At 41.9% G+C, this 25,582-nt stretch overlaps 1 protein-coding gene across 1 annotated transcript; it reads left to right on the top strand.

Moving 5' to 3' along the window:
- Positions 1–7,343: 7,343 nt before the first annotated feature.
- LOC115412083 (T-cell differentiation antigen CD6-like) lies at positions 7,344–22,359 on the top strand. Its single transcript, XM_030124376.1, has 4 exons — positions 7,344–7,474; positions 12,098–12,130; positions 12,540–12,830; positions 22,304–22,359. The coding sequence occupies exons 1-4, from the start codon at positions 7,426–7,428 to the stop codon at positions 22,357–22,359; spliced, it is 429 nt and encodes a 142-aa protein (XP_029980236.1). The 5' UTR covers positions 7,344–7,425.
- Positions 22,360–25,582: the final 3,223 nt, after the last annotated feature.

The following is a 25,582-nucleotide window of genomic DNA, read 5'->3' as shown; positions in this document are numbered from 1 at the left end:
CGTGAAGCGGATCCGAATGAAGGCGGAGACAAACGCGATGAGAGTTGTGGAAGAAACATCCCATTTGTAGAGTCCCAGTGGTTCAGTGTGAGTCCAGCTGATATTTGGATCGGATCAACAGTTTCACAGCTGAACCAATAAACGCCTTCATTCTGTTCGGATGCTTCACCATCCATCAACGTCTCAGCTTCTATTCACAGAGTTTATACACATGTAAATACCACTTCATTCTGATCATATTCTGACTTGTTTTTGAAAATAGTTTTTACTCAGAATAGTCCAAAGAGTTCTTCACTCTGTGTATGATGCTTTTATTCAAACAGTAGAACAACATTTATACTGAAATGTTACTTTTTATGTGTAAAAAAAAAAAAGAAAAGACTTTGATTCTCTGGGCGTGATCCTAAAACTCCATCCATAGTTGACTGAAGAGTTGAATTGTGGGTAAAAATTGTGTGTAGATTGATGCTTCCTGTGTAAATTCCACCATTTGTCCAGTTGTGGACTGAACGGAAACGCCAGCGTTTGTCCAACGACGGACCGACGGACCGACCTGCTGAGATTAGATCTGATCAATCTGTCACCACTTGGAAATGGAAACGGAGAAAAGCTTCTGTTTGTGTTTGATTGGAGTTTTATTGGATCTGTGAGTCAATAAAAGTCTGGAATAAATGAATCTGATCATTTCAATCAAAACAGGATTTGATTGGACGGTTGTTGTTTGATTGACACAGTTTTGACATTGATTTGATTGATGGTGGTGATAACAGACATCTAAGTCTAAATAATCCAGACTGAAAGGGTCAATGAAATCCCATTCCTTGGAGTAACTTTACACAAGAAGTGAAGTTGGAAGACCCAGAAACCACATTAAAGTTCAAATATCAGAATATTAGCAATTATTGGGAAAGTCAGAGAATTATTGAGCACATGTCCCTTCTATTTGCTGTATTTCTATCTGTTGAATGTCTGTTGTATTTCTATCTACTATATTTCTATCTGCTGTATTTCGCTGTTGTTTTTCTGTGTGCTGTATTTCTATCTGCTGTATGTCTCTGTTGTATTTCTATGTGTTCTATTTCTGCTGTATTTCTATCTGTTGTATTTCTATCTGCTGCATTTCTATCTTCTGTATTTCTATCGGTTGTATTTCTATCTGTTGTATTTCTATTTCTTGTATTTCTATCTGCTGTATTTCTATGTTGTATTTCTATCTGTTGTAATTCTATCTGCTATATTTCTATCTGCTGTATTTCTATCTGCTGTATTTCTATCTGTTGTATTTCTATCTGCTGTATTTCTATTTCTTGTATTTCTATCTGCTGTATTTCCATCTGCTGTATTTCTATCTGTTGTATTTCTATCTGCTGTATTTCTATCTGCTGTATTTCCATCTGTTGTATTTCTATCTGCTGTATTTCTATCTGCTGTATTTCTATCTGTTGTATTTCTACCTGTTGTATTTCTACCTGTTGTATTTCTGTCTGTTGTATTTCTACCTGTTGTATTTCTACCTGCTGTATTTCTACCTGCTGTATTTCTATCTGTTGTATTTCTATCTGCTGTATTTCCATCTGCTGTATTTCTATCTGTTGTATTTCTATCTGCTGTATTTCTATCTGCTGTATTTCTATCTGTTGTATTTCTATCTGCTGTATTTCTATCTGCTGTATTTCTATCTGCTGTATTTCTATCTGCTGTATTTCTCACATGTTCTGTCCAGATGACCATGGTGCTTTACCTCAGATCATAGAATATGATAGAATAGAATAGGATTTGACATAATAGGATCTGAACGTATTCACTAAATTGTCATTCACTTCTGTTTCTGATTGTTCTATTTTCTATTAGTAATAAACAGATTTTGTTCAGTAGTCAGAGTTAACGTCCTGTAAAAATGATTGACACACAGCTCCTGACCTATGAGCTGTTGTAAATGGGCTCATTGTCCCGCCCCTTTTCTCTGGAACCTTCCGTTCTTGTCAGTTCCTCTTCCTTTCTCCGGGAGCTCTTGAACTCAGCAGGACGGACCGAGACGGAGAAAAGAGCCACAAAGAAAGGAGAGAAAAGTCCAACAGGTCAAATCTACCAGTCAGCTCCACCTGGAAAATGGGCGTCGGCACTGACACAACTCCTTTTTCAGACTCTTATCGAGCGCTTTGCTGGATTTTCCTCCATCGTGAAGCCCAGACTTCAGCGTGACCCGTGAAGGTCAGTTCAGAAATCTGCTCAGAGTGAACTCCAACATGTTTCACTGGAAATATTATTGGATTCATTTATGCTCTGAAATGAAGACAAAGGTTCACAAAGTCAGGATTTTTTCCTCCTCTTTGTGGACTTTTCTTAGTTGAAGAAATCCGAGGCTTTGAAGCGCCGCCATTTTGTGCCTCTTCTTTATCCTCCATTTTGTGCCTCCTCTTTATCCTCCATTTTCTGCCTCCTCTTTCTCCTCCATTTTGTGCCTCCTCTTTATCCTCCATTTTGTTCCTCCTCTTTATCCTCCATTTTGTGCCTCCTCTTTATCCTCCATTTTGTGCCTCCTCTTTATCCTCCATTTTGTTCCTCCTCTTTATCCTCCATTTTGTGCCTCCTCTTTTTCCTCCATTTTGTGCCTCCTCTTTATCCTCCATTTTGTGCCTCCTCTTTCTCCTCCATTTTGTGCCTCCTCTTTCTCCTCCATTTTGTTCCTCCTCTTTATCCTCCATTTTGTGCCTCCTCTTTTTCCTCCATTTTGTGCCTCCTCTTTCTCCTCCATTTTGTGCCTCCTCTTTCTCCTCCATTTTGTGCCTCCTCTTTCTCCTCCATTTTGTGCCTCCTCTTTCTCCTCCATTTTGTGCCTCCTCTTTATCCTCCATTTTGTGCCTCCTCTTTCTCCCTGGTGTGAATTGGTGAGTGAACTGTTCCTCAGACTGAACGGTTAAACCTGTTTTTCATGTAAAACACGTTTTCTCAGACAAATGATTGAAATGTGAATGTATTTTATTATTTTTTACTGTTTTCTAGTGAATTGTTACTTGTGCTTAACAGTCACACATATTGTGCACATAATTTGAAGTATTTTCTCTGTAAAACAGATCTTTTCCTATTGACTGCACACTGGACGGCAAGCCGGCTAATATGGAATTTAAACTGAACGTTCTTGTTTTTGTTTGTTTTTGAACCCTGCTTTCCACGTCCAGTGGTCACACACAACAGTTCCATCCATGGTTTCAGCTGGTTCCAGACAGAGCCTGGATCTGATGGAGCTGATATTACAGATAGAACAGGCTCTGTTTGTGTCCAGAGCACATTAGCTCCACCAAACGCTAGCTAGGTGGTAGACTGGGTTAACTACTATGAGCCACTCTGTTCCAGTGGCTGTCATCAGTACCTTCAGTATTAGCTCTGTTGTTGTAGTGGCTGCCTTTGGACCAGCTCCACTATGTTCTATAAATACTGTTATTGTCATTATGCTGTGCCATATGTTGGGATGGAACGATTACTGGTATAACGGTAAACTGCAGTAAAATAACAGATGGTTAGTATTACCGTTTAAATTCTAATTCTCATGATAACTGTGTTTGATTACCACACTTTTAGGGGAAAAAACCCTATGTAAAGATCTGCTTTCATGTCAAATGGGTCATTCCAGAATTGGAGGACATTTGACATCCCACCCATCAAATTTTAAATAATCCATGTACAAAATACTAAAACATGGAGTTTCTGTGTAAATTTACTCGTCCTGAGACCAAATCTAAAAAAACTGGGAGAAAAGAATGTTTGTAAATAGTTTTAAAAATACCAAATAAGTCTGGAGTACCCCCTAAAATGCCATTTTTCACTTGTCCCAACCCCCTGATGACCAAATTGAATCTCAAATAAAACAGTTAAAATGAAATTTAAATCTCTTTTTTTTGGTATGACTTGTTTCATTGCTGTCTCTTGTAATTGCGGGAACATTTTTTTAAATAAACGTAATATTTTAAATCATTATTATGCATGGAACCTGTGTCCCACAACATGCACTCAACCCTGTTACCCATAACCTTTTAGCATGGTAGAAGAAGAAGAAAGCAGTTAATCACATGATATGCTGGAACTAACATCATCAAACAGTTTTCCAAAAGAATGGGTAGAGCAAAGGTATGTCCTCTCTTCTATTTTTCATATTTTCATAAGATTGTGAGCCTTGATTGAATGTCTCACTCTACCTCACTCAACCCTGTTACCCATATTAATAGGATAAGACAAATTCTGTTTGATTTTTTCTTTACTTATTTACATAAGTAAGAGTGTCCTCTTGGTCAGCAGTAACAGCTAGCTAAGTAGCTAGCTTCTATGTCTGAGAAAAAGCTGACATTAGTCTGGATTTACAACCCTGTTACTCACAACCCTGTTACTGTGATTAGAGTAACAGGGTTGTACTACATTAATAGGGTTGCATCTCCTCCAGTTTACTCAGACTTTACAAACTATTATTTATGGTTCAAGTCAATAATTTACATTATCTGAGACAGAATTTAGTTCATCTACATATTGTAAACACATTCCTGAATTTTCCAGACTGTATTGTTTCCTTTTATTTCCTAATGGTAGTCCAAATGGATTATGGTTGCAGCAACTACCTTGATGGGATTATTAACTTGACATAAATCAAACTATATATAAACAGTGAGTTACAATTCATAATAGGGGACACTAAATTAAGTTAGATAATTTTTTTTCTTACAGTGTGGCCCACCATTGAGTGCTGCTGAAAAGCAGAGATGCCACCGTTCCAAGTGTGATGCTGATGTACAGAGGAGACAACAGTGTTTACTAAAAGAAAGACAGAAATGGAGGAAAGATGGAGAAACAGGAAAGAAGTTGCTTCAAAAAGACCGCAGTGAGAGAGGACAGCATGCCCAACGAAAAAAGTGGAGAGAGGCTCATAAGAGTAAAGCCAGGAGAACGTTACCTGAAGGGTTAATAATGAGGGGGGGGGCTTAATATCAAATACCATATTAGCCCTGATTTTCTGATGCAACAAGATGTTCTAAGCACTCCTGTGTAATTTTTTTTTAAATTTTCATCCAAACCCCCCCTACCCTGAAAATTACTTCTTTAACTCTGAAAATTACCACTTTCCCAGCTTCTTCACTCTTTTGTCTGGTGCAGTGTATAAATCTGTTCATGATGGGCCATTTAATGATCTTATAAGTGCCAGATTGTATCGTAAGAGTACTTTGTACTGTGAAAAGTCTAATGTCAAGGTCATGTTGTAGGTTAAAGGTCACCAAAATGCCTAGTTTTTTTCATAAATTCATACCATTCTGACATTTGATCAAATCTGTCCTCAGTTCTGTTCCCTCTGGTTTCCTGGTGGGATCCCCCCAGGCCTTTGGCCCTTTAAAGACACATTACAGACTAAATATTAAAACATGTACTTTACATTTGAATTTGCCGCCATTAGTGTGGAGGGAAACACTAGCACACATTTAGGAAGGAATCACCAACACTTCATTCATTCATTCATTTTCTGAACCCACTTTCTCCTCACTAGGGTCACAGGGGTCACTTGGAGCCTATCCCAGCTACTTATGGGCAAAGGCGGGGTACACCCTGGACATGTGACCAGTTCATCACAGACTGAACATATAGAGACAACCACTGTCACATTCACACCTATGGGGGATTTAGATTAACCAGTTAACCTATCAGAGCATGTGTTTGGATGGTGGGAGGAGCCAGAGTACCCGGCGAGAACATGCAAACTTCACACAGAAAGGTCCCACCCCCATGGACTGGTGTTAGAATGGAACCCAGGACCTTCTGTCTGTGAGGCACCAGGTCTATCCACTGCACCACCCACAACAGGACATATACATGTAAATGTCAAAGTCATGTGAAACTACCGTTTGTTCTTTTTTTCATGTCTGTATGGAGAATACATGAGTGAATAGTTCTGTTTAATGTGTCTTATTGAATGTCAGTTGTTTGTGGTCAGTAGATGTGTTCTGAGGAGAGAACCTGAGCCCAACATTTGGAAAAACCCACATTAACAGCTTCATTCCATGAAATATGCATTTGGACCATTTGGGTGACCTTTGACCTATAATTTGACCCTTGACACTACACCTTTTTTAGTGCAAAGCACTCTGAAGAAATGACATGTCTCACAAAAAACATTTAAGGCCCAGCATGAGCAGATTGTTACATTGTACTTCATCAAAAGTGAAGAAGGTTTGAAAGTTTCCAAAAACCCCATGTTTTCAGGGCTGAAAAAGTAATTTTCGGGGTAGGGGGTGGTTTTTGGATGAAAATTAAAAAAAAAAAAAAATACACAGGAGTGCTTAGAACATCTTGTTGCATCAGAAAATAAGGACTAAAGTTGAATCTGAAAAATTTCTTGAAATAAGCCCCCCCCCATTATTATTATTATTTTTTTTGTTTGTTTGTTTGTTTGTTTTTTTTGGGGGGGGGTTGTTATTTGAGAAACAGTGCTGATAGAAAGTATTAAAAGTTATTCAAAGAATACTTTGGTGTCTTGAGCATTTGTCACTTTTATATAATGATCTATAATCAGAAATAATGTAGCTGTTACTTCATGCAACTGTTGGAACAATGTTATAGATTTGAACTGTTGTATTTTTACTGTTAGAGAAGAAAGAAGAACAAGAAAATGTGAATTCTGTGTCTTTACTTGACTGGTGATGACTGTGGCAGTGGATTAATCTGATGTATGGACTATCTGTGGATCAGGCTATACTCTGGGTATAGGTGGAGGATCTGTGGATCAGGCTATATTCTGGGTATATTTGGAGGATCTGTGGATCAGGCTATACTCTGGGTATATGTGGAGTATCTGTGGATCAGGCTATACTCTGGGTATATGTGGACTATCTGTGGATCAGGCTATACTCTGGGTATATGTGGACTATCTGTGGATCAGACTATACTCTGGGTATATGTGGACTATCTGTGGATCAGGCTATACTCTGGGTATATGTGGACTATCTGTGGATCAGGCTATACTCTGGGTATATGTGGACTATCTGTGGATCAGGCTATACTCTGGGTATATGTGGACTATCTGTGGATCAGGCTATACTCTGGGTATATGTGGACTATCTGTGGATCAGGCTATACTCTGGGTATATGTGGACTATCTGTGGACTGCTGCTGCTGCTGTTGGTGCTTCGTCCTGTTGTTTGATTCCTTTGGAACTCACTTTAAAGTGTCAGTGACTGGTTGTGGTGTTGGAGCTGCGTCACATTCATCAGGACAGTTTGTGGGTTGAACTTTGAACACGTCTGATGTGATGAAATGTTTGAGGTCGACTGTGACACTGAGCAGCGGAAGCATCGATGAGGAGATAAGAACGAAGGATGAGACTTGAGTCCTGATCAAAGATAGAAACAGTGAAGACACCAACTCTGACAAGAGAAGACCATCTGACTGGACATGGACCACAGCATCTACATCCTGGTGTTGGTGTCCTTGAACATTCCAGGTAGGAACAGGATGGATGAGACTGAAGTCTGGGACACAAACAGAGTGTGTGTGTGCTTGGATGAACGACAGGCTTTGAATGCACCACACTGTGGACACACTGATGCATTCCAGCGTCTCCACTGGACACAGTGGGACTGCTGTTGGTCACCCAGTCTGTTTCATGTGTTTGTCCCATTAGACAGAATGATGATGGGATGTTGTTTTGAGCGCTGATGAACCCCGGCAGCTCATGTTTGGATGTGGGATGTTGAACGGTGCCTGTGCTTTATTGACGCCTGTTCAGCATTTGTCAGTGTTTGATTGGATGTTTGGTTTGTGTTGGTTTTCCAGTTACTGTTGCACTTCTAATACAGTTGTGTTTGTTGGATGTAGACTCAGTGAAAAGTAGCGGTGTTTGGTGCCTGATCGCTGGTTCAGACCTGTTACGTGCACCGCGCCTACACTCCGGCCCCGTTCTCTGTCATTAACTATTGTGTCTGTTCAGGCTCTCATTGGCTGTTTGGTTCTTGTCCCCCTTGTGTTGCTGGGCCCCCTGACTCTATCCGTTCTATCCGTCGGTTCCCTTTTTATGTTTGGGTCTCCTTAACCCCTAGACGGACCCTAACAGACCATAAAAGGAGCTGTTTTTAACTGATGAACCGGATACGTTCATGTGAAGAGGCTTCAGTCAACAGGAAATCACACCTAGATTCTGTTTCTGAGAAATGCTATAAATGTACAAACACAGGCTCATCTCCATGGTTACAGACACGTCATGTGTGTGTCTGATAGAAGTCGTAGCGTGTGCTGATGGTCATGTGACTCCTGATGATAAATGAGTGTCCAACTCAGATCAGTGTGAATCCAGTCAAATATTGTTGGTTTGATGAATCCTGTCTGTTCCAACAGTGACAGTGTCAGAGCTGATTTAGAAGGAGGAGCTGCTGACTGGGACCATTATTGACTTCTGTCATAGATACCATGGCATAAACCAGTGCAAATGTGTGTTGTGCTTTCATCAGCCTCAGGTTCTGTCTTTAACTGGTCTGTGTTGGATTTATGGATCAGGATCAAACACATGGATGTTGGATTTAGTTCTGTGTAAATATGATATGGAATTATGTGCAGTCCATGCCATGGAGGAAGGAACTTCACATCTCTGTACATATTCAATTCCATTTTGAAGGTATAGGCTTTTAGAAATAGGACAAAAATAACCTCCAGTCCAACATGGTCTTTTATCCTTTAATAGGCCAATAAAGCTGAGACACAATAGAATAGACAGCTGTGGTCAGCTGAGCCACATTTACATTCACTCATTTAGGAGAAAAGCTGATCATGGTTCATCCTTAATCATTAATATTATCAATCATAGGTTGAAGATGATATTAGACTTTCATCTGGTCAAATGGCTGATCTAGTGGTGGGATTGGATCAGTGGAACTTAGACATAGATCATGGTTGGATTCTCACATTCTTGTTGTCTATGCTTTGATGAAAACCCTAGGGGTGTTCTGCAGGGCTGTGGTGGTCCCCTGCCGCCGCTGTCCAACACCTGGCTGTGCTGAGGACAGGATGTCTCCAACTGGACCAAGGAACAAAGAGGCAGAAAACTGTGGGCAGTGTTCAGCTGGTCTGCCTCTGGGTTCTGGTCCTCAGCTGGGCTATGCTCCACCATGCTGCACCCTGTACGGGGAGGGGCTCTGTGGACGGAGTGGGCAGGGTTTGTACTGTCCACGTTTGTATTTGTCCAACAGGGAGCGCTTGGTTCATGGGACTGTCTGCTGTTCGCTGGGGGTGGAGCTAACTAACTGTTCCTACTAGCACTGATGAATACTTAGTGTGTGTAAAGCCTTTGGTAGATCCATTCCTGTTCTTCTCCTCATGCTACTGTAGTCCACTCTGTGTGCTACAAACGTAGACAGGAGCAAGCCAGGTGGCAGGGAAAACGTGGACTGGATTTTCAGTCATGTGGGCGTCCTCTATATGGACAAGTGGAATGGACTGGATAAGGACGCACTGAAGGGGCTGTGGACCTGAAACTATGAAGAGAAGGGAAACGGACAGATTTAGGATCAGGTTTAAGTCAATAATGACAGGTTTTAGGATTATTGATTTAAACTCATATTCTGGACACATTATGTTGGAGTTGGAGGAACTTTTTTGTTTAAAAAAAAAAAAAGTAAAAAAGCACCAAATTATTTAGGGGTGGTTAAGAATATTTTAAGGGGCCTTCAGCCCCCCTAAAACAGGCCTAATGACACCACTGGTGTACATAAGGTGATGGCGCTGCAGCGGGCCGGCTGCTCTACAGGAGCCCAGAGCCCAAGAGCACATCAGAAAGTCACAGATACAGTGAAACTGCCATAGAGAGAATCGTGGCAAGGCAGGTTTATTTCTACAGCACATTTCATGTACAAGACAATTCAAAGTGCTTTACATAAAACACTAAAAGCATTACAGCAGAAGTAATAAAAAGTATAGGCATGAGAAAAACAAACAAAACAAAATCAGATAAACAGATAAAACAGATAAAAACTTTCAGCTTAAAAGAATCTAAACTCTGTTCAAATGCAGCTGAGAACAGGTGGGTCTGTAACCTGGGTTTAAATAAACTGAGTGTTTCAGCTGATCTGAGGTTTTCTGGGAGTTTGTTCCAGACATGTGGAACATAGAAGCTGAACGCAGCTTCTCCATGTCTGGTTCTGACACTGGGAACTGACAACAGACCGGATCCAGATGACCTGAGGGATCTGGGGGGTTCATACTGGGTCAGGAGGTCACTGATGGATTTTGGTCCCAAACCATTCAGAGCTTTATAGACCAGCAACAGAACTGTACTCTGATGGACAGGCAGCGAGGGGAAGGACCTCAGAGGTGGACTATTGTGGTCCGCTTTTCTGGACTTAGTGAAGACTCTAGCAGCAGAGTTCTGAATAAGCTGCAGTTGTCTATTGTATTTTTTTGATCGACCTGTAAAGACACTGTTAGAATAATTAAAACAACTGAAGATGAACACATGGACTAGTTTTTCCAGGTCCTGCTGAGACATCGGATCTTTTATCCTTGAGATGTTCTTAAGGTGATAGTAGGCTGATTTTGTGACTGCCTTGATGTGTTTTTCAAAATTTAGGTCGGAGTTCATCACTACACCCAGATTTCTGGCGTGGTTGGTGGTTTTCAGGTCTATAAACTGAAGCTCTCTGGTGACCTGCAGTCCTTTCTCTTTGGCTCCAAAGAAAATTACCTCAGTTTTGTTTTTGTTCAACTGAAGAAAGTTGTGGCACATCCAGTCATTAATCTCCTCAATGCATTTTCCCAGAGCCTGTACAGGGCCTTGGTCTCCAGGTGACATTGTGATATAGATCTGTGTGTCATCTGCATAGCTATGGTAGCTAATATTGTTCTTTATAACTTGCACCAGTGGGAGCATGTAGATGTTAAACAGAAAAGGCCCAAAGATAGAGCCTTGGGGAACCCCACATGTAATTCTTGTTTGCTCAGATGTAAAGTTACTTAATGACACAAAGTACTTCCTGTTCTCTAAGTATGTCTTGAACCAGTTTAGTACAGGTCCAGACAGACCCACCCAGTTCTCCAGTCCTTTCAGGAATATAATGTGGTGGACTGTATCAAACGCAGCTCTGAGGTCCAGTCAAACTAACACTGACATGTTTCCATTGTCTGTATTCAGACCGATGTCATTCATCACTTTGGTCAGAGCAGTCTCAGTGCTGTGGTGCTGTCGAAAACGTGGGATTAAACAGAAACCCCCACAGGTGCAGCAGAGACCGAGGAGGGTGTGCCCCCCCAGCTCAGAAATGGACCACAGACAGTGAGCTGCTGTATGAGCCAATGAAGCGCTCAGGAAATACAAAACAATAATGACAACCAATCACTGATGGAATAGGGCGGGCTGTAGGCTGTCCACCCAATCACAAATAAGACCCAATAGTAGTGGAGTCTGTTGGATGAGCGTTTTCCCTTAATGTTGGATTGGGGGGGGGGACGGGGGGACGGACAATTGGGTGGGCTGAGCCCAGCCCCGCCCATGCCTACCGCCGGCCTCAGTCTAAACCAGCTTTACTGCTTCACTTCCTGTTTGTCACAGCAACTGCTGATTCCAGCTCTGTGATTAGTTCCACAGTCTGTCCATCAGCTGCTGTTCCACAATCCACTGACAGAACCTGTTCAACTCAACATTTGGATTCACATGATTAATATATGAGTTTAATAACTACAGATCAGCTCTGGATCAATGGGTTTTTAATTCAACCATTAAACACAAACTGAACAATAATCAGTTTAATTCAGTTTGGGTCGATTTCAGTCGATTCATTCATGATTCCTCCAGTTTGACTGATCCTGCTCAGCCTAAATGTGTCAGTTTCATCTTGTGGTGGTTCATCTGCTGCTGTTCAGTCATGTCATATATTTGTATTTGAACCTTCATCTGTGTCTCATGTGCTGCTTTGGTATTTAGACGCCGTTTGTCAAAGTCAAAGCACAAACACAGTTCAGACAGATTTGGATCCAACCTGATCAGCCTCAGTTTCCTGTTTGGTTCCTAATGTGGACATGTTTGAGTTCTAATCTCAGTCTTGTCCTGTTTTCATGGCTGTCCTTTGTGTTTTTCCTGCAGGGCTCCTGTCTGAAAACAACAGCACTTCAACAGGTAAGAAATGCACAAAGGAGGGATGTGAACTGGGCTGAAGCTGAACATCCTGGTTCAGGTGGTTTTCATCTGAACAAACTGGAGCCAATGCAGAGGATTCAGGAAGGATGGGTTTACAGAAGCTCCACTGAGCACGCTCAGCTCCTGTTCCTGACATTTGGACAAGTGTGGCTTTAAAGATCCACAAGTGAAGGAAACACTGACAAACAGGAGCAGACTGAGCCATTCAATTCACTGACTGAATGAATGAGGGATGAACTGAGTCCGTTTGGACACAAAATCTGTCAGTGGGACTGAAAACACTGTTCACACATGGAAACCACATGTGCTCAATAATCCAGTCCATGTGGTCCACATGGGCTGGTGTGGTTCTGGACTGGACTCTGACTGGTCTGTCTTATTTCTACAGAGTCTATCCACTTCAGATTGGTGGGAGGAGCCAGTCGTTGTCATGGAGACCTGGAGATGAAACGACAGGATGGAAAATGGAAACCAGTGGATGGGACATATTGGTACAGGAAGTTAGGAAACAGAGTTTGTGCAGAACTGGACTGTGGATCTGCAGTTTCAGTGAGAGAAAGAATGCAGTTTACAGTTATAGATAGTTGGCTGATCACTTCAGTCTGTGATGAATCTGCACTGAGTGACTGTTTTACATCTGATACATTTCTCTCTTCATCCCTGGAGCTGAGTTGTTCAGGTAAGAGCATGAACACTGAACCCTCACCCTTCCACTGTCACTGTGGGCTCCAGACTCTGTGGACTCTCAGATCCTGGTCGGTCCAAGACTTCAACACAGATTTAATGTGAACTCACACAAACTGATCAATACAATCAATCAATAATGTCCACATCCACATCCACTTTTAACCCTTACAGACCCAAACATCCTAACCTTAACCTTTAACCTAAACCATCTACTGATGGAACTGTTTAATTCCTGCTGATCCATTAATCCTATCAATCCATGTCCATAGTTGGTGTAAAATACAGTTCTTCATCTTTTCATGGTCATCAGATATGACCATATTTGGACGTTCGGAGGTTCTGCATTTACCGTGGAAACACGGTCATCTTCTCCAACATTGATTCACCAGTAAAACCCATGGAGTTGGATCAATGACAGTGGATGGACGCACCTTTTTTTTTTTATTTTTTTTATTAAATATATGAAATAAAAAATAAAATGAACACAAAATGTACAAAAATAAAAAGTGAAATGAAAAAAAAAAAAATTGAAATTACGTAAAAAAAAATAGGATACAAAATACATAAAATGATCAATAAAATAAACAAAATAAATAACAAATGGACAAAAATAATAAGTTACATTACCAAAATAAACCTCAAACTGAATTAAAGCTGCAAGCAGCATTGGGCGGGACCTCACACCGGGCGTTCCGCCTACCCCGCGATCCGCCTCCCGTGACCGTCGACACTTCAGCTCCACTCACACCTCTCCGTCCCCATACCAGTTCCCACCCTTTAGTGTCCGTCCTCCTTACATCTGTACAGAACACCAGCGACCCTCTGCTGAAACCACCATCACCTTTAAATGAGACTTTTATTTTGGAAACCCTACTGTGTGTATGTACATTTGTTTTGTATGTGAGAGAAAGAATCAGTTTGAAAAATGAATTGAAATTGTATGAATAACTGAGCATAAAAGTGATGATTTCTCACATTTAAGGCTATTATTTTGGAAAAACCCTATTGTGTGAGCATGTGTGTCTGTGAGAAAGAGTACTTTTGAATGAAGAAACATTGTACAAACAGTTGAGCGTTTGGTCATAAAAATGAAAAGAAGTTATTTAAGAGACATTATGTATTATTTTTAATAGGGGTTTTATTTTGAGAAAATGTCCTCCATGTACTTTGTAATGTGTGCAAAATGTCCAATATCCACAATATAATGCAGCAAAACGTGTTTTAAAATGTGAGAGGTGGGAAAAAAAAAAAAAAAAAAAAAATCCTTGTCTTGCCTGGGCTTTGAACTCAGACCTCCTGTACATCACACCATAACTCTAATCACTGGTCTATTGTCAAACACTCACAGAGCTGAAGTATGAAGCGTTGTATAGGGATATTGTCATTGTGAAAAGTGAAACTAAACATACTCTTCAAAAAATCACCATTATTCAATAACAATAGGTTGTATCTGAAAAATTCTTTCACTTTTGGATTCTGCAGACTTGTGGGAATTTAATGAGGTAAAACTTTTTTGTCAATAGCCTGAAATGAATAAGCAGTAATTGCAGAAACGTAGAGTAACTTTCAAAGGCAGATAGCCAACTTCCTGTTGGAGTTAGCTCATGAGTGTCAGTGTATGATTTGTCGGCTCAATCAGACCAACATTTTGGCATTTGTTTCATGTTTCTGTGACATTCCTACTGGCCGCCAGGGCAGATTTTGTGTGTTTTTTAGTACATAGGTGGCGCTACAGAGTTCACTTTGGCACCCAAGGGGTTAATTTTGATATTGTATGAAAGTGTTCACCAGCCATGACATACACAGCAAATTTGGTGAGTTTTGGAGCATGTTAAGGGGGTCAAATGGCAGTCTAAAGTGGAAAAAGTATGAAAATAAACAAATTGTTATAAATCAATCACTGTACATCGGATCTCAAAATTTTTTGCATGTGAGCATTGTGGTGAGTCCCGTGAACGCATAGATATGTCACATGTGGGGAAAAACTGCAAAGTTAAAAATGAGTTCCAAACATTGCAACTTTACGGGCTCATAAAAAAAAAAAAAAAAAAAAAAAACTAAGACAGTTATGGAAAAAGTGCAAGATCACTTTTGTGAGGAGGGTTCACTCTATCTTTTGGTGCTATTTAGAAGTCAATACAACAAACGGTGTCATCGGAGTTAGTTTTAGAAATTTTATTTTGAAAGGCATATTGCGAACTTCCTGTTTGAGCTAGCTCATAGGTGTCAGTTTGTGATTTGCTGGGCTCGATTAAACAAAAGTTTTGGCATTGGTTTCGTGTGTCTACAACATTCCAACTGGAAGTTTGCAATTTGAGCATTTTATTTTGAAAGGCAATTTCTGAACTTCCTGTTGGAGTTAGGTCATGAGTGTCAGCATGTGATTTGTCGGGCTCGATGAGACGAAAATTTTGGCGTTTGTTTCATGTTTCTACGACATTCCTACTGGCCGTTAGGGCCGTTTTTGTGTATCTAAGGGGCGCTAGAGAGCTCATTTTGGAACCTATGGGATTAATTTTTACATTTTATCAAATTGTTTGCCAGACCTGACATGTGTGCCAAATTTGTTGAGTTTTTGAGCATGTTTAGGGGGTCAAAATCCAGTTTAAAGTGACGATAGTATGATAATAAAAAACGAACGATAAACAATAGGACCGTGCTTGAGGGCAAGGCCTCTCACTGTATGAGAGGGCCTTACCTTTCAGCTCGGTCCCTAATGAAACTGAAGAAAAACTAATAAACCCATGGAGTTGGATCAATGGCAGTGGATGGACACAATGGGTTTATGTTCAGTTAAAGACAGATTGGACTGAAAAACACACTGTTTATTCAGTTTCATCTGTTTCTGATACAATAACCATCAACTTAAATCTGAGCTTTAATGAACACAGATCATATTCTAATAAATGCTGGTAAATTGTTTCAGAAACACAACAGTATTTGTGTGTAACTGATCCTGCTCCACCAAAATGTGTCAGTCTCATCTTATCGTGGTTCATCTGCTGCTGTTCAGTCATGTCATATATTTGTATTTGAACCTTCATCTGTGTCTCATGTGCTGCTTTGGTATTTAGACTCCGTTTGTCAAAGTCAAAGCACAAACACCGTTCAGACAGATTTGGATCCAACCTGATCAGCCTCAGTTTCCTGTTTGGTTCCTCATGTGGACATGTTGGAGTTCTAATCCCAGTCTTGTCCTGTTTTCATGGCTGTCCTTTGTGTTTTTCCTGCAGGGCTCCTGTCTGAAAACAACAGCACTTCAACAGGTAAGAAATGCACAAAGGAGGGATGTGAACTGGGCTGAAGCTGAACATCCTGGTTCAGGTGGTTTTCATCTGAACAAACTGGAGCCAATGCAGAGGATTCAGGAAGGATGGGTTTACAGAAGCTCCACTGAGCACGCTCAGCTCCTGTTCCTGACATTTGGACAAGTGTGGCTTTAAAGATCCACAAGTGAAGGAAACACTGACAAACAGGAGCAGACTGAGCCATTCAATTCACTGACTGAATGAATGAGGGATGAACTGAGTCCGTTTGGACACAAAATCTGTCAGTGGGACTGAAAACACTGTTCACACATGGAAACCACATGTGCTCAATAATCCAGTCCATGTGGTCCACATGGGCTGGTGTGGTTCTGGACTGAACTCTGACTGGTCTGTCTTATTTCTACAGGGTCTGTCCACTTCAGGTTGGTGGGAGGAGCCAGTCGTTGTCATGGTGACCTGGAGATGAAACGACAGGATGGAAAATGGAAACCAGTGCAAGGGTCAGACTGGTACAGGAAGTTAGGAAACAGAGTTTGTGCAGAACTGGACTGTGGATCTGCAGTTTCACTGAGATATGAATATGAGTTTTCAGTTATGGATAATTGGTTGATCAGTTCAGACTGTGATGAATCTGCACTGAGTGACTGTTTTAGATCTGAAACACGTCTCCTTTCACTCCTGGAGCTGAGTTGTTCAGGTAAGAGCATTAACACTGAACCTTAACCCTTCCACTGTCACTGTGGGCTCCAGACTCTGTGGATTCTCAGATCCTGGTCGGTCCAAGACTTCAACTCACATTTAATGTGAACTCACACAAACTGATCAATACAATCAATCAATCAATAATATCCACGTCCACAAACAAACAGCTGATGAACATCATGTCACACAGAAGAAGCAAACACATATGAATGTGAGTCCACTACAGTCCACTACAGTCCAGTAAAGTCCACTATATAGTCCAAGCCCCAGACCCTGGTCTCCTCCAGTCCACTAGAGTCCCTTAGAGTCCACTTCAGACTCTAGTCTTATTCCAGTCTTCTTCCATCTGTGTCCACAGACTCTGTCAGACTGGTCAATGGGTCCAGTGTGTGTTCAGGCAGACTGGAGGTCCGGTCTAACCAGTCCAGGTCCTGGTCCTCAGTGTGTGAAGGACACTTGGACCTTCATGGTGCCCAGGTGGTCTGTAGGGAGCTGGGCTGTGGGGCTCCTGGGCTCCTCCAGGGGGCGCTCTCTGGAGCAGCGGAGGCTCCTGTGGTGCAGACGTTCACCTGTGAAGGCCATGAATCTGCTCTGCTGGACTGTGGAAGCTCAGGGTCACAGACCTGCTCATCTGGAACAGCTGTGGACCTTACCTGCACAGGTGGGCGGAGCTTTGACTGACACCAGCTGACATCAGTTCACTCACTTTGAGCTCATTTATCTGTCATTTGTATTTGATCAGATCCTCATGATGTCAGACTGGTGGGAGGAGCCAATCATTGTAATGGTACAGTACAGATCAAACATCATGGAGAATGGACAGACATGAAACATGAATATGACCTCTGGACCCTGAAGGCAGCAGATGTCATATGTCATCGACTGGACTGTGGATCTGCTGTTTCTGTGAGATCTGATCCATCTGATGCATCTTTTCCTAACTGGTCCATCAGCTCTGAATGTCTTCTCTCTACATCTGCACTGATGGACTGCGTGAAAACAGGTCCTTCTTACTCTGGCTCCGCCCTGTTCCTCACCTGTTCAGGTAAGTCTACTGATGATGGTCCTGATTCTGTCCCAGTTCTTCCATGAGTCCATTCAGGTGTGTTTTATGTGAGCTGGGTCAAACCAAACCCAGTCACACCAGGTCCACACATTGGACAGTTGGACTGAAACATCAAACACATGCAGCTGAATTCAGTTCCAGTCCATGAACGTGGTCACATGACTCTGCTTTCCAACAGGCTGTTGAACAGCTCAGAAGGACTGAGTCCATTAGTTTGAACTGGACTTTGTGTTGGTCCATGTGCTCTTTTTCCAGCTCTATGTGGGTCTGCTGGACTCTGAAGACACCATGGAAACATCACTGACACTAAAGCATGTCCTTAAATGCAGATGTTTGACATGAGCCACATGTTTCCAGTGGTCTGAGATGAACCAGTGCACAGGTCACTGATCAAACCCACTGCATTATGGTGCATTCACTGACCACTGGGATTGTGTGTGTGCCTTTGAACAGACCCCACTCACACATATTGAACGTTCAGTCTGACTTCAGAATGACTGTGTGTCCACCAGCGCTGACGTTCAACTAACTCTAACCTGTGACTGAGGATCCACAGAGTGGACCTGAGGCCTGTTTGAGTCCAGTCTGAATGTAGACAGCGCCCTCTGTTGGAATCCAGGTCAACAACAGCACACACTCACTGTGTCCTTCAGCTCCACATTCAACACTAAAGGGCCTTTTATTGGTGTGTTCTGTGTTCTGCTGTTTTCTTTGAGGACGTTGTGTCTCTGCTTGAACTGGTCCATGAGTCCAGTTTAGTTCCTGTGTCACTAATGACTGACAGGAGGCTTTGACAGAGTCCACCCTCACACTGCCGTCTGTCCAGGGGCTTTTGTGTCTTTAAACGTGTGTGTGTTGTTGTGGGTCCACAGACTCTGTCAGACTGGTCCATGGTTCCAGTCTGTGTTCAGGCAGACTGGAGGTCCGGTCCAACCAGTCCTGGTCCTCAGTGTGTGAAGAGGATTTGGACCTTAACGATGCCCAGGTGGTCTGTAGGGAGCTGGGCTGTGGGGCTCCTGGGATCCTCCAGGGGGCGCTCTACGGAGAGGGGGAGGCTCCAGTCTGGACCAGTGAGCTCCAGTGTGAAGGAAATGAGTCTGCTGTCCTGGACTGTAGAAGGTCCAGCTCAGCTGGGAAGACCTGCTCAACTGGAACAGCTGCTGGACTCACCTGTACAGGTACCAAGGGGGCGTGGCTTTCATATGACAGTGTGTTCCTTTGACTCATGTCTTTGTGTCTCTGCTCAGATCCAGGTGGGGTCAGGTTGGTGGGACAGCCGAGCCGCTGTGCTGGTACTGTGGAGATCCAACACCAGGGACACTGGAGACCAGTAGTAGACTACTATGGAGGCTGGGACCTGAAGTCTGGATCTGCTGTGTGCCAACATCTGGACTGTGGATCAGCTGTTTCAGTCAACACAACAGATGATTCTCCACTCAGACCTGTGTGGGGGGTCTCAGTTCGTTGTGTAAAGCTGACATCTGGACTGAGGGACTGTGTTGGACTAGATGATTCCTACAATGACTCATCTGCTGTGGACATGGTGTGTTCAGGTACAAATGGACACAAACTGTGTCTGAACTGAATTCTCAGTGACCAGATGGTTCTGACTCTGACGTTTAAAGTTCCATCTAATGAATCTGTTCATTTCATCAGTTGATTATTTTGTCTCAGTTCATTGTTTTTTCTGTCAAATGTGTCAAATATTGACCTTTGACCTTTGGAACGTCCAGATCCCAAATGAACGTCTTCATTTGGACCAGATGAGGCTGAAAACACAAACAGATTTCCCATTAGTCTCATTTAGGACAAAAGGACCAAATGTTGACATGTGAGACTGTAAAACCACCACGTGTGTCCTTTTTTACCCATAATGCCTTTGAAGGTCAGCTGTGCTCTAAATGAGCCATTCCTCCTGTTTTCATTGGTCAGTGTTCATCCCATCCCAAACTCCTGTGGATCAGATCCATCTGTGTCTCTGAGGAGGATGGATTCTCTGACTGCTTGTTTGTGCTCATGTGTGCTGCTTGGTCCAATCATGTCTCTGTGTGTGGACAGATCTGCTGCCTCAGCCCAACATCTCCCTGTCTGACGGGGTCTTTGAGGTCTACCAGCAGGGGTTCCGGGTGCTGGTGGGCTCCGACTTCACCGTCACGTGCTCCGTCCGACCACAGTACCCAGGAGGCTCCTTCCGGCTGATCTCCGACACCAAGAAGCCGCTGAACCTCACCCTGCCGGCCGTCAATCACTCCGCCCACTTCCTGTTGTCTGCCATGGGCTATGCCCACCGAGGGAACTACACATGTGTTTATCACGTGGACGTTTATAACCGCAGCTTCTCGTCGTCTCAGAGCCCCGCCCTCTATCTCACTGTTGGAGGTAACACCAGGACAAACAGACACAAAACACCCACAATGCATTAGTAACAGTCACATGACCATGTTCCACAACATTCCCAGTGAGCAGAGTGAACAGGTGTGAGCAGAACCACGATGGTAGAACTGAGATCAGGTAAAGCCGGTCCAGTTGAACCTGTCAGAGACTGGGCTGAACCAACAAACACTCCTTTAATCTGAGCTCAGTTCAAAGCACAGCTGAGTTTAAACCCAGGTTTAAAGCCAGTCCATCCAGTTGAATGTGAAGCCCAGTTAGTGTCCACAGTTCAAGGTGCATCTGTACATGTGTGTGTGTGGTCCACATGTCCAGGGTCTAGAGGGGGTCCGCTGGTATCAGTCAGTCTATGAGCTGCAGCAGATGGAGGTCTGGACCAACACAGTTGGACACATGCACTGGAGTCCAATCTGTCCAATAGGACCAGTCCACTTCAACAACATCAACCAACACTTTGAAGTCAACTTCAGCTCAGAACTCAACTCATGGAATCTACAAACCAGTCCCACTAAAACCTATGGGTCTGAGTCTGAAGGTCCACAATGTCCACAGATTCAAGTCCAACCCAAACTGGTCTGGATCGGACCAGTTGGAGACACTGGTCCTGTTTTTTCATTCTGTCTGGTGTGTCCACAGAGACACATTCAGTCTGAAAAACACAAACGTCTGAACCAGGATTTTATTAGAACTAGTTCAGATCTGTCCAGTGGAGAATTACTGCACTGACCCATGGGTTTGAGCTGCAACAAGCAATTTAAGACCAACTGAGGCAACCAGCAACTTCTACTGTCTGAAACAACTGTCCAGGACTGTCTTTGTGTCTTCCATGTTTCACAGCCACAGAACAGAACTGATTTCACATTTGCATTCACAGCTGTATCTGTGTGCGTTGTCAGGTCTTTCTGTCTTTCCAAACTTGTGTCCAGTGGCTAAATGCTGTTCTTTCTTCACTGATTCTTGCTTTTATTTCAGCTTCTGCTCTGCCTTGTTTGTCGATGATACTCCAAAGGTTGGAGTCTTCCAGGGATCTTTTATCCACTGTGACAGCATTACTTGATATTTTGTGTAACTGAAGAACTCTTGACTTTCCTGGATGTATGTGTGGGCTGTAGGTTCAGTTCATCTGCCTTTGTTTGCATCTGTATGTGACCGGTGGGATCGTCTCTGCGTTGTGTTTCTTACTGGTGTGATGTAGAATGGACCCACAGGACACAATGTTGGGATTGGAGGAGGAAATAGTACTCACACTCTGTTTATTCTGGCAATATGCAAATTAAAACACAGTTAGTCCTGACTGTGGTCCAGCCCCAAACTATGATGAAAAAGACAGCAGTTAGCATGCTCTCACACACACACTTCGTTTACCCGTCAAACGTATGTACAATCAATTAGTGTCGCTACTCAATCTACTCGATTACTATGTAGACAACAGTATAAGATAAAATTAGATGCCAAAAGGAACATAAAATCACTTAATAATACACGATGACAATGGATAACAATGGATAACCTACTTGTTCCCATTACGAGACATTCAAAAAGGGAAAAGGAAGGGGAGGAACCTGACTTTATATTGGGGGGTACCCCTGGAGATACACGAAGAAGACTGGACATAAACCAATGAAGAAGAGGGTGGAGGACCAAACGAAACACAGGACTAAAACAACTGAAGCAATGCCAGATAACAACTAATTTAAAAGAACAATCAAGAATAATTACAAAAATAACATTATTATTCAAATTAATGAACTTATAGTTAATAAATATCTTGCACCACGAGGGGGCGCTACCTCCCAATTTATCAGGATTTAAAACTACTATTACAACTATGTTACATGTACATGTGTATGAGACAGTTGGACTAGACGGTCCACACAGTCCAGGTCCTCCAGTTGTTACCAGAGTGTCCACTGGAGTCCATTTTGTCTTCCTTTGGTCTGTTCCTTCACGATCCAATCAACTGCCAGGATGAACAGAATTCTTGTGCTCCTCCTGTCTGTACGTGGACAGGTTGTGACAGTTGTCCTTTCTGTGCAGTTGGTTCCTGGTCCATGGCCTTCACAACGTTGACTCGTTTCTCTGGTATTCCGTAGTGTCTCCTGAGTTTCCAGAGTGTTGGAGCGGTTTGTGTCATCAAATGCTTTTTGACAGTGGTTGAAGTGGACTAATCCAGGCAGGTTCCACTCTACAGACTGTTCCACCATGATCCGCTGGGTGCTCTGGGATCAACACCTGACCTGTTCTGGTCAAATCCAGCCTGGTTGAACCCAGCTGGTCCTCTGCTGCTGCTTTGATCCTCTCTGATATAGTTCTAGTGAAAATCAGTCCAGGTGTGGACTAGAGTGTTCTGCCTCTGGAGTCGTTCCCTTTGCTCTGGTCTGCCTTCTTTGGGAACTTGTCCAGGTGTCCTTCCTTCCTTCCTTCCTTCCTTCTGATCCTTTGGTATTTCTTCGTTGTCTTCAAACACATGTTCCATGGGCGTTGTTTTAACCCTTTCATGCACAGTGGACATTTATTCTCCAGCTGTTCTCTTGCATATTCATGGATTTTATTGTTTTAGTTCCATATCAGCCAACACAGTGGACGCTTAAATGCATCATCCCATACACTGCAATTCATTCCATTGCTGTACCTTTGCTGTTCTTGATAAACTTGATCTGCAGGAACATGTTTGAGTGTAAATCAATTCCTTGTTATTGTTATGAGGAGTTTTTTTAAACAAAAATGTTTTTTTTTGCATATTATCTCCATAAATTGAGTAGTAACCAATATTAGAGAATGTTAAAATGTGAGAAAACATGAGATAAGCAGCATTTGAAAACATTTTTTTTCATAGTTTTCACACAGTATATCAGTAAATATATTTCTTTGCTTCAAAAATTAAACTCATGGTGTCCAGCTGAGTGGATATTTTTGCAATTCCATGAAAAATCAGTTCATAAAAAATTCAATCGCAGTGTTTTTTTCTTTTTTTAATCATGCCTTAGGATGAATAATAACACAAAAAAATTCTTCATTTACACATAAAAGGGTTAAAGGTTGTTTCTCTTGTGTTTCAGACTTGGTGACAAATCTGATCATCAGGGTGGTGGTCCTGGTCTCGGCTCTGCTCATATTTGATCTTTGCCTCTTCTTCTTCTATAAGGTACGTTCACATCTGTCCTCAGTGGATCCATTGGACTTCAGACTGAGTCACACACAGGAGTCTGAACTGGACATGTGTGCCGCCATGTTTTTTCCAGGTCTCCGTGAAGCGGATCCGAATGAAGGCGGAGACAAACGCGATGAGAGTTGTGGAAGAAACATCCCATTTGTAGAGTCCCAGTGGTTCAGTGTGAGTCCAGCTGATATTTGGATCGGATCAACAGTTTCACAGCTGAACCAATAAACGCCTTCATTCTGTTCTGACGCTTCACCATCCATCAACGTCTCAGCTTCTATTCACAGAGTTTATACGCATGTAAATACCACTTCATTCTGATCATATTCTGACTTGTTTTTGAAAATAGTTTTTACTCAGAATAGTCCAAAGAGTTCTTCACTCTGTGTATGATGCTTTTATTCAAACAGTAGAACAACATTTATACTGAAATGTTACTTTTTATGTGTAAAAAAAAAAAGAAAAAGACTTTGATTCTCTGGGCGTGATCCTAAAACTCCGTCCATGGTTGACTGAAGAGTTGAATTGTGGGTAAATGTGGCAGATCTCCAAAGCCACATCCAGATGAGGTTCCATTTCATCAGGTCCAACATGAACCAGAGTTTTTGGTGCTTTGAATGGACCACAGTTTTCTGTCCTACATTCACTGTTCAGTCTGAATGTTTCTTGTGTTTTGTTTGTGCGGTTCATATTTACTCTGCCGTCTGTGAAGAATTTCCTGATTTTGACTGTAGATTGATTCTTCCTGTGGAAATTCCACCATTTGTCCAATTGTGGACTGAACGGAAATGCCACCGTTTGTCCAACGACGGACCGACGGACCGACCTGCTGAGATTAGATCTGATCAATCTGTCACCACTTGGAAATGGAAACGGAGAAAAGCTTCTGTTTGTGTTTGATTGGAGTTTTATTGGATCTGTGAGTCAATAAAAGTCTGTAATAAATGAATCTGATCATTTCAATCAAAACAGGATTTGATTGGACGGTTGTTGTTTGATTGACACAGTTTTGACATTGATTTGATTGATGGTGGTGATAACAGACATCTAAGTCTAAATAATCCAGACTGAAAGGGTCAATGAAATCCCATTCCTTGGAGTAACTTTACACAAGAAGTGAAGTTGGAAGACCCAGAAACCACATTAAAGTTCAGATATCAGAATATTAGGAATTATTGGGAAAGTCAGAGAACTACTGAGCACATGTCCCTTCTACCTGCTGTATTTCTATTTGCTGTATGTCTGTTGTATTTCTATCTGCTGTATTTCTGTCAGCTGTATATCTATCCGCTGTATTTCTATCTGGTGTATTTCTATCTGTTGTATTTCTATCTGCTGTATTTCTATGTGTTGTATTTCTATCTGATGTATTTCTGTTGGCTGTATTTCTATCTGCTGTATTTCTCTCTTTTGTATTTCTGTGTGTTCTATTTCTACCTTCTGTACTTCTATGTTGTATTTCTATGTGTTGTGCTTCTATCTGTTGTATTTCTGTCTGTTGTATTCCTATCTGTTGTATTTCTTTCTGCTGTATTTCTATCTTCTGTATTTCTATCTGTTGTATTTCTATCCGTTTTTTTCTATCTGCTTTTTTTCTATCTGTTGTTTTTCTATCTGCTGTATTTCTATTTGTTGTATTTCTATCTGCTGTATTTCTATCTGTTGTATTTCTGACTTGTATTTCTATCTGCTTTATTTCTATCTGTTTTATTTCTATTTGTTGTATTTCTATCTGTGGTATTTCTATCTGTTGTATTTCTCACTGTTGTATTTCTATCTGCTTTATTTCTATCTGTTGTATTTCTACGTGCTGAAAAAAGGCAATACAAACAAGACATGCATAAAGACAGTTAAGACAGTGCATTCTGGTACCGTTAAAGGAGGAAAGAAAGTAAATAAATAAATAAAACAGGTCAATAACAACATAAACACCTAAAATGTTTTTATAGTTCCAGCCCAGGTAACATATTCACACAGTGTAACAGAGGCTCCCATATTTAGTCAAATTTATTGATAGTTATTTAGGGTGCACCTAATTTTTTCTAACTTTCTGTTAACCATGATGTCTCTAATCCATTGATCGTGTGTTTGAGGTGATGAGTCCTTCCATTTGAACAGAATGGTACGCCTAGCTAGTAAAGATGCAAAGGCCACAA

The sequence above is a fragment of the Sphaeramia orbicularis genome, chromosome 21 (assembly GCF_902148855.1).
Source record: "Sphaeramia orbicularis chromosome 21, fSphaOr1.1, whole genome shotgun sequence".
Taxonomy (NCBI): Eukaryota; Metazoa; Chordata; class Actinopteri; order Kurtiformes; family Apogonidae; genus Sphaeramia; species Sphaeramia orbicularis.
The sequence above is the reverse complement of the archived record's forward strand: the minus strand, read 5'-3'. Positions and strand labels throughout refer to the sequence as shown.

What these genes read in the sequence shown, in the direction of transcription:
- LOC115412083 (XM_030124376.1), top strand. Translation starts at nt 7,426, where the DNA reads ATGGACCACAGCATCTACATCCTGGTGTTGGTGTCCTTGAACATTCCA. An exon ending in GGTGTCCTTGAACATTCCAG is followed by an intron (nt 7,475 to 12,097) that starts GTAGGAACAGGA and finishes TTTTTCCTGCAG; the next exon opens with GGCTCCTGTCTGAAAACAAC. An exon ending in AAACAACAGCACTTCAACAG is followed by an intron (nt 12,131 to 12,539) that starts GTAAGAAATGCA and finishes TTATTTCTACAG; the next exon opens with AGTCTATCCACTTCAGATTG.